The sequence below is a fragment of the Phalaenopsis equestris genome, unplaced genomic scaffold, assembly GCF_001263595.1.
Source record: "Phalaenopsis equestris unplaced genomic scaffold, ASM126359v1 Scaffold001004, whole genome shotgun sequence".
Lineage (NCBI taxonomy): Eukaryota > Viridiplantae > Streptophyta > Magnoliopsida > Asparagales > Orchidaceae > Phalaenopsis > Phalaenopsis equestris.
Genome location: NW_018165443.1, coordinates 89,542 through 99,876, shown reverse-complemented (window position 1 = coordinate 99,876; position 10,335 = coordinate 89,542). Strand labels below are relative to the sequence as shown.

Sequence of the window (10,335 nt, the reverse complement as noted above, 5' to 3'; positions counted from 1 at the left end):
TGAGTCGTTAGATTCCCCTCTTTAGATTTTAATAGAGTTAGAAATAACTCGATCTTAGATTATAATTATTTTTTTCTCATGCACAATTATTAGAATAGGCTATAAGAATTTAAAATTGTTTACTAAATAAATTTATAACAAAAGTTATTTATTGCGATGCAAGGAAATGATTTTACCTTGAAATTAAAATTATGGAGATAACCAAACAATTAAAATTCTAAGGGTTAATTAAAATGGAGCTTATTTGAATCTAAAGATTTATATATGTAGAAGCTAAAATAAAGAAAAAATTATTTAGCATACAAAACAAATGTATCTATATGAATAGATTCATGGAATATTATCTATAAAGTTACTTATAAAGTAGTTTATAATAAATTATCCTGTTCAATGAATACTTCAATAAACATGAAGACAAATTAATTCATATATAGTTATTAATTATTAATTACATGATTTTGCTTGAAAAATTATGAAATGATAAGATCTTTTATAAAACTAATTTAATACAACTTTTTGATAAAAATTCTTACATTATATATGAAACCATTTAGTTGGTTAATGTTAAAATTAATCATCCTAAAACTGTAATATTTTTATGGCAAAATGATAAATCGTAACGTAATAAATTATTTATTTAATAAAAATCATATTATTTAATAAATTATGTGAGCTAATTAAATTTTTAAAATTATAGATGTGATAAATACTCTATGGAGGTTCTATGAAATACCATACCTAAATATTTTTCTCAAGCTTGACTTATTAATCTGCTTGAAACAATTTTATACCTAAGAGATTTTAAACTAAAATTTGTACATCAAAGCATATGTTGGTTATTATCAAAATCTAATTTTGAGTAAGGAGGATTTATATATGATTTTTATAGCTTATGATAAGGTTCCAAGATAAGTTCTCTGGTGAGTTTTGAAAAGAAAGGTGCTAAAATGACTTCTATTCAAGTCATTAAGGGCATGTATACCATAGTTGTTACTTGTGTTCGAACAGAAGGAGAACTTACCATGTTTTCTTCCTATTTTAGTTGGTTTACATCATAGATTGGTTTTAAACCCAATTCATTTGATTTAGTTTTAGATGCTCTTGTTGCACAATTACAAGAGGACGAGCCTTAATGTATGCTTTTCAATGAGGATATCCTTTTTTTGGATAAGACTTAAGAAAGAGTTCATGAAATACTTGAATAATGGAGGTCTACTTTAGAGTTTCATGGCCTTCATTTGAATAGATCAAAAACTAAATACATGGAATGTAATTTTAATGGTAGTAGATTTAGTGGAAGAGTTATAGCAATGGGAGATCAATCCATTAAAATGAGTGAACATTTCAGTATCGCGGCTCCATTGTTCAACATGATGATGTTATAGATGGAGATTTTATTAGTAGAATTTTAGTTGGATTGCTGAAGTGGAGGATTGCATCAGGCATATTGTGTGATAGAAAAGTACCACTTAGACTTAAAATAATATTTTATAAGATGGTGGTGAGACCTACAATGCGTTATGACACATAATGCTGGCCTATAAAGGGGATGCATAAAACTAAGTTAAGTGTTGTTGAGATGACAATGCTTAAGGGGATGAGTGGCTTTACACTTAGAGATAAAATGTGAAATGAATATTCTATTAAAGGGTTGGTGTAGCTCCTGTGGCAGACAAGTTTAAAGAGAGTTATCTTACATGGTTTGGTCAAATTAAACACCAACCATTTCATGGTCCAGTTAATTAGATAGTAGATGTTTTAGATTCAACTTATGCTAATAGAGATATAACTAAAAAGGCTTGGGCAGGTTGTATAAATAATGAACTTAGTTTATTATAATTAAATGAAAATATGACACTCAATAGGTCACAATGAGGAAAATGGATTCATGTAGTCGACCCCACTTAGTGGGATAAAAGATTGTTATTGTTGTTGTGGTGGTGGTAGGCTCATGGGGATAATAGGATAAAACCAAATATATTTTAACAATAAGGTAACCATAATCACATAAAATGAAGCCAAATAAAAACTAGTTGGAACAAAATGAAATCCTGCTCAAATTGAGACACTAAATATAATTAATTTTAAATTTATCTAGGATAATGCTCATTAGAAACCTCGTTAAGTCTTTGTGTGGTGAGAAAACTTCTTACGGTAACCATTTTCATTTTTTTGTCCATGTTGATTCTAAAGAGTGCTGAAATAGTTTAAATATTCAAAAGAAAATCATTTTTTGATATAAAATAAGCATATGATTGAGCATATGCGTTCTTAGTACCAAAATGTAAAAGATCACTAATTGGAAGAAATAAAAGAGGAGAAAGAATAAACTTTAAAGCTTTTCCTAATTGACATTAGATTGTCTAGGTTGTGAGTCAAATGAATTGACTTCTTCAATAAATTAATGGCTAGCACAACATTTTTCGCATTAGATAATAAAATTAATTAATGGAAAATCTAGAAAACATCTCTTTGTGTTGGATAATAGTAATATTTCAAGTCACAAAAATAAAGTCACTTTATCAAACTTTAGAACGACACTAATGGTGAACAAGAATAATAATAAAATAAACCAAGAGAGCACCAGGCTAGCTAAATCATTTTGATGAATTTGAAAAGAGGTTATAATAAATATGTTTTCTAACTAGTAAGAGATTATACATTGTTATTAAATTAAAAAGCTAATTTCATGGTAAACAAATATGAGTGATCTCATAAGAAGCCAATGTGAATGGATGAAATCTTATCCTAATAGAAGACAAACCATTTAGATGCTCCATAGCTAAAGAAGAGAAATGCAGACAATAATCCCATTCCAACTAAAGTGATTGAAGATTTAACTTAAACGAAAGATTGTGAACCTGGAAAATTAAATGCAAGTTTCATCAAAGAAAGATCAAAATATTTTTATGCACGCCATCAGCATGAATGCACATTTTTGTAAGGATGGACAATCAAAGGTAGGGGCGCCAAAAGGCATCTTCAAATTAGATCTCAAAAAACCCATATTACATGGTCAAGAAGAGAGGATTTTGGAACCTATAATTGATAGTCCCAAGATGGAAAAAGTTGATGAGAAGGTTAAATGATAATTGGCAAAGAAAAAAAAAACAACATGGAACAAAACACAACGATGGCTAGGGTTTGAAAATTATAGTTTGGTTATTGCAACAAGAAAAGCAAGGATGGTAAAAGGCTGTTATGTTGGTAGTTGGTTGGATAAACAAAATTTAATTAAGCAATTGATGGTGGCAGCCATTGGAAGTGGAAAAGGTGATAATGTATAACATGTATGAGATTAGAGTATAGAAGGTTTTGAACACAAATCATGGGAGTTAAAACACCAAAAAAGAGGGAAACAATGTAAGATGATGTTGACTATGGGGAAAATGGCCATTGATAATTGGATGGAGAACAAAAGAAGTAACAAAGTGGAAATGGTGATAGTTGTGTTTGCTCAAAGGAAGTAGTGACTAAGTTTCATCTAATGACAATGGTTGTGAGGAATAAATTTGAACTTCATAATTGATTTAAATGATAAATTTTGCTTATAGTTTCTAGCTTCATTTTCTATGTGGTCAAAAGTTGTACAATAGTTCAAAGGAATCTATTGAGGAATTTGACATAGTTAATACATCTTCCATTAAAAATTAATAAATTCTTATACAAGTCAAATCATAGCCTAATTACTGCATATATTGCAATCATTTCATCTTTTGCAAAATAATATTAACATTAAAATTAGTCATTTCATCTATTTTAGGTTTGATACTCAAAACTTATTGATATAAAAGAAAATCACAAATTAGTTGTTCATCTAACTGCCATTAAAACCCCCTGAATTATCACAATAAATAATATTAACTCTAATGTCATTTATAATGATTTTATTTTTTATGAGCTAAATTTTTATGTGTATTCTACATATCAGCTACTATTACCTACTTCTAGACAATTAGAAGTTAATCAAATTCATCATTTTTGTAACAAAATGGTTTAGTGTTCTTAGTCCTCGGGATCCCTATTTGGGTAGAACTTTGACTTTTGAGGTTAAAGTTTTTCTTTATTAGATTTCATTATCGAGTCCCCATCCTATTCCCATCATGGATTGATTGCTTACCAATGCTGACCCTCCACTGAATATGTTAATGAATCATTATGTTTCTATCTCAAATTCATGCTTCATTTACATAGATTTCCTTAGATGCTTTATTTTGTTTTTATATAGTGCGTTTTGTTTTATTCGAACATAGTACGTAAGATGTTGGATATAGTTTGATAAGAAGTGTGAGATTAGGATTACTAAACTTTGTTGAATAGTTTTCAACTTACATAACAACATTATGTTTATGCTTATTTATAGGCATGAAAGACTGAATTTAGAAAATTCTAAAAAAAATTCTAAAACTTTATATTCTTTCTATTTAAATATTTTAAAGTGTTCTAATTTAATACAAATATCCTTAAATCTTCTATTTAAGACAAGATAGAATATTCTAGAATATTGGAGAAATAACATCAATCTTATCACTTCTCTTTCCTAGATTATGAAAGACTTCACTTTTTTTGGTAATAAAACTTATCTACTTTAGAAAAATTATATGTTTCAGACTGTTGTATTCTTTCCAAGGAAGAACTTAAAAAAACCATAATTTTGTAGATATGAATTCTTGTCCTACTCTTATATGAATTAAAGGGAAATCTTAAGACATTTAAATGCCATTGTACATAAAAAATATGACCGCATGTATCTCGAGGAAATCTAATGGATCTTGCATATGAACATTAAATTATAGTGTATCAGAATAGGCAGAAGATGGAAAAGCCAAGCGTCATTTCCTTCGGTCAGAACTTTGAATTGACCAAACAAAAGCACAACAAAAAAAAAAGAATAGAAGACACCTAATTTGTGGGACAGTTGCTCATTAACAGCTCCCTCGGTTGATTCTGGAATTCTTGATAAAGATGGTCAATAGGCACCCCATGGAAAATCTTTCTGATCCTTTGAGAAGACCCCTTGTCCAATGAGAGCTAATTGTCAAATAATAGTGGTATACTCTCGACTTGATGACCCAAGTTCACCCTAATGACAAGAGGGTCTCTATTTAAGAGTCCATTGAGAGGGTTGCGACCAATGCCATTTCAGCCGACCAAATGTATGTCTGCCGACAAAGTTTTTTAGCCTACCGAATGACAAGTGTACTGAGTCGTTAGATTCCCCTCTTCAAGCAGTTATAAATAGAAATGTTGCCTATGTCAGTTATAAATATGAATGGGTTCCGGAGTTGGTTACAGATACAAAAAGGTATGATAATAACTTGTAAATTTCATATTAAAATAATGACAATCATGTAATTTTACAAGATACCCTTGGAACATATAAATTAGGGTCATTTCTCCAATAAATGACTATTGAATGTACTTTATCAAAACTCTTGTGTTATTGTGTGCACACAATCTCTCAATCGTTCTTTTTCTCGCTCTTTTGTTTTACTCATATGTCCTACACTCTATTCCTTGGGTGTGATCCACAAGATTTATTTGGATTCAACAACCATGATAGAACTTTAAGTTTCATTGATCCAAATAAATGGGTGACCTAATCTTGTGAAAGCCCCCTCATCTCAATTTTTCCTTAAATAACTATATTTTGTGAATCAAAATCCCATGCTATGTTACATAAACGAAAAATAATGTCATGGAGAATAGATTTTGATGATTCGGTCATGCACTACAAAAGCTAAGAGATACAATGAAAAGATAGTTATGAAAGATTAAAATGTCATATTCTCTGATACCACTTTGTTGGAATGGAAAAGCTTTTAGGAAATGACAAAGGCTAAAAACACAACTTATGGAAGAAGCTTCACTCTTATTTATCACTTTTACTTGGCTTGATACAAACTCAAAGACTCCACCCCTATTTATACTAGTGGCACCTCCTAAATTAATGGCTAAGATTGTGCCACCACAATTACAATCCAATGGTTACAAATAATTCCACACCTACCACACAATAATTCAACACCTACCACACCTACCACACCTACTACACAATAATTTTATACCTACCACATATTCTAGAATAAGCTTATAGAAATTAAACTTTATTTAAACAACTAAAACAAGTTTATATTTCAACAATAATTAGTAGTAGTTTTAATTGTTGCAATGGTACTAACAGTTAAAACTGCTGTAAAAGTAGTCACCACTAAAAACATTCTTGACGGTTTTAAAACCGCTGCAAAAAGCTTTTATAGGGCTAAAAGTTGCAGTTATTTAAAATCCCCTGCAATAAAAATAGCTGTGGTTTTTTACCGTTGCAATAGTCTGCATCAAGTACAGTTAAAACTTTTTTTTAGTAGTGAAAGAAAGGTTTGAAATGAAGCTTATTGTACCGAAAATTGTGTTTGAATATTCTCATATGCACTTCGGAAAATATACAAAATGATATCTTTGAGGTGAACAACTATCTTCTCTTAATGTAGACATCATTATGCTTAACTTTAGCTTTAAATCTATCCAACTTGATCTAGCTGAAGTTCCTTAGCTTAATTCTTGGATGTGTCAATCAAATTTTGATCATGTGGAATTTGATCTCCATAAAAGAAGATAGACCCTTGAAGATTGAGCCTCGCCTGAAAGATGCACCTTGATGTATAAGCATCACTCTACGTGCTTTTTGGTGCATTTCCCACCAACAATTAAATTTGCTATTTTAATATCTCCAAACAAGAGATTGTTATATATTAACATATCCAAGTGTACTCAATCGTGCATCTTATACCTCTAAGTTGAGTTTGGTTTTAATCAATCAAGCTTAATGTGCCATAAATTTGGAGTCAAATTCTTGAACGTCTAAATCATAGTCAACCATATAATCCTTTGGCAAACTTTGAGCCATATATCGATGAGATAAACTCGCATACTTTCATCTAATATATTTCAAAGTATGATAGTGAATGTTGCCTTTTGGTCTTCCAAGGTTAATGGAATGGGTTCTCCAAATCTGCATGAGATAATAAAATTATAAAATATTTGATCAGGTTGAACATCCATTTTTAGACGATATAATCATTTCCACCAAATTCAGGACAAAAATAAATCTCACTTTGTTTTATTTTTTCAAACATTTTAAGTTATACACATAAAAAATACTAGCACGAATCTAAAAAAGAATGAACAATCAAGATGAAAGAGCCTCATCTCAAGGTAAACAATCAATTGAATATTCAAGGCCTAGCACGAAGCAGTGTCTCTAAACCCTAAAATAGGTTCTCCACCACGAGCGGCAAGGCTTGTTGAAATTGAGGCTTAAAATCCCTGTAGCGAGTTTGGTCTGATACCTCAGATAGACCGCGACAAGATCCGCTTAAGACCTTGCAAGATTGGAAGATCCGACCGAGGTGATGAGGCAGGTGAGACACGAGCCCTATAAGACCCGAGCTGAACGAAAAATGAGTCACGATTCACTCAACAAAAAAAAGCCGACCGATCACATTTGATCGACCAACCTCGTGTACGCACCGAACAACCATCTTGCAATTGACTGCTCTGGCCGACCGTGCCACAAAACACTGAGCAAGATTATTATACGGCTAAACACCTCGATCTACCAACACGTACTTTAAAGGGTACAGATGTCATTCGTTTGGCCTCCTAAGTCGTCCGACTTCAAATCGGCAACCAACAAATTACTGCTAATGTTTAAATTCAAATTGAAATGCAAATGTGAGAAAATTTTAAATCGGCGACCAACCAATAACTGCTAATGTTTAAATTCAAATTGAAATGCAAATGTGACAAAATTTATACAATCAATAAGAGCCTTAAGGGCATTAAAAATGGTTTTCATAATTGTTCCCTCCTTTCTATAAATGAGCCTCTCCCTCGATTCTCTCTACAAAAATCTCAGACTTATTCTACTCTCTCTTCCTTCTCTCATTCACTCGACTTTTACTCTCGAAGCGTGATTCACAAAAGAAAATTAGGATCTAACACAAGTGATGCCTTTATTACTTACAATTTGAATAGTCTTTGTTTCTCTTCATTTATTTCTGATTAAAACACTTGTTAATTATAATGGGAAATGCACCGATTTAAGCTAAGTGTAGTAACTTAAGTTGACCTAATTTATAAGAGTAATATTGGACTTACTTGATTCATCTTGTTCAGATTCTCGATTAGGCTAAAATTTCTCAGATTTGTAATCCGTTTGACAATCAAATTATGAACTGAAACTTTCAAAAATAATTTAACAACTTGATCTGGCTTTGATTTTTATTTGTGATGGGGGTTCATTTCCTAGAACCGGTCAATTTGACTATAATTTTGTTGAAATTATAGTTTCCGATTTAACTTTTAATCGAAGTTTAATATTTTCTCAAGATTCATATTAAAACACAAAATTATTAATGACATATCAATAATAATAATATTAATAATATTACTAATAATATCAATAATATTGTTAATTGCAAAATCGCTGAGTAAGAAGTCGATTGTCATTTTTTAAAATTAAATTTTAGAATTTATCTTTTTATTAAAACATATTTTAAGAATGTCTACTGTAAAAAATCCCATATAAATTGTCAAAAACATTTGAGCCCTACAATGATCAAGAAATATTTTATTTATATTTCGAGTATGATTTAGGGTTAAATTGTGACAGCTGCAACTTATTGAATAATCTGCTGATAAATTGATTAAAAATAATCAGTTGATAAGCTAGATGTAATGATTATTATAGTATTTTATTTTTTTGAAAAAGTATCACTACAAGAAAACTGCCACCACATCTAAAAAACGATATTTTTAGCATTTTCAAAACGCATAAGCTGCCAAAACGCAGTTTACCCAAACATATCAAGTGCGTTCTCAAACTTCAAACTATATTGACTACAAATATACTTAAAAACTGCCCCAAACGAACCCTTAAGCCGATTATTAAACACAAGTATTTTGCGACTTCGAACTCAAATGCTTAGCCATCACTTCATGCTATATTGACTATAAATGTACTTAAAATGGAGCTTAAATTATCTTAAAACCCTTTTCTTAAATCTCAAACTTAATGACGTTAGATCCAAATCCTGCGCATAGAATCTCATCGAAAAAGAGATGGAAAACGTCCATTTTAATTATAATATGCTGCAACTCATACAACTAGAAAAAGCAATAACATTACAGCAATAATATCCAGCACACCACAACCAAGGGTGCAGCCTCTTGCAAAACATAAACACAAACTAAAATCGAAAGACAGAACCCACAGACAACAATACATAAATAAGTCTCCGTAAATCCAGTCTCCACTTTATTCCCCAGATCATCAAACCAAAGCAGTGCTCGATGAGTACCCACGTCCTTGGAGCTCAGCGCACCCTGCATTCACAAAAATATGAACCAAAACCAAATCAGAAATTAATCTAAGGCGTTAGATAGTTACTTGGAGCAGTCGGTGGAGGTGCTGATGGGATATGGAACATTGACGCCGCAGTTTCCAGGAAGTCCAGCAGCAAGGGCAGGGTTCATATTAGGGATACGGCTGGCGAGATTCTTGAGGCAAGCACATGCCGTCTGACGGTCAGGAGTGGTGCTCGCCATCGCGTTGAGTTTCTTCACCCCACTGCAACATCCTCCGGTGAGCTGGCCCATGCCTCGAATATAGCTGATGCACGATGTCAAGGATGAGACCACCTGGCCGCAAGTCATGGCCCCGCTCGCCTCGCGGAAAACTCCGGAAACAAGGAGGAAGGACAGTATGCATACGACTGCCATCGAAGCAGTGGAGCGAGCCATTGAGGAAAAGTGCTAGCAAACAAGATGAGGAGTGAAGGAAGTGAAGGAGGTAATGGGGAATATAAAGGCCGGGAGGGGAAGCTGGTGGTTGGCGGTGGCAGGGTTAATAGGGGGGTCTCAATAAATGTGCATTGAAGAGCTGCCGTATGAGTTTGAATTGTGGACGTGTTCGAGCCATTATATCGAGCCAGATCTGCGTCTCGGTGCGGTTAATGAATGGGCACATATTGTTTTGTATACTTTCGGGGTTTTTTTTGGGGCGGTTTGGTCATAAATGTACCTGTCAGGTTCGGACATTCATTGAGTTGAAATGATAAAGATGATGGCCGTATGAAGTATATGTATGATAGACTCGAGAGTTTTTGTTTAATGAAGATGTCCGACGTACCTGCATATTTCTTTAGTTGGTGCCCTTCTTGATTTTTTTGCTATTTTTAAAAAAACTTGTGCAGCTAACGCAGGCAATAGTTGGGCAAACCATGGTTCGAACGCAATGAAATTTTGATTGACGGCTACGCTGATGCTATCGATTGA

General features: G+C 32.4%; 1 protein-coding gene across 1 annotated transcript; it reads right to left on the bottom strand.

Moving 5' to 3' along the window:
* Positions 1–9,109: 9,109 nt before the first annotated feature.
* LOC110032681 (non-specific lipid-transfer protein 1-like) lies at positions 9,110–9,850 on the bottom strand. The gene is made up of 2 exons (XM_020736384.1): positions 9,449–9,850; positions 9,110–9,384 (listed from the first exon to the last, which is right to left on the bottom strand). Exons 1-2 carry the CDS (start codon positions 9,799–9,801, stop codon positions 9,375–9,377), a joined length of 363 nt encoding a protein of 120 aa, XP_020592043.1. The 5' UTR covers positions 9,802–9,850; the 3' UTR covers positions 9,110–9,374.
* Between the last annotated feature and the right edge of the window lie 485 nt (positions 9,851–10,335).

What these genes read in the sequence shown, in the direction of transcription:
- LOC110032681 (XM_020736384.1), bottom strand. Translation starts at nt 9,801, where the DNA reads ATGGCTCGCTCCACTGCTTCGATGGCAGTCGTATGCATACTGTCCTTC.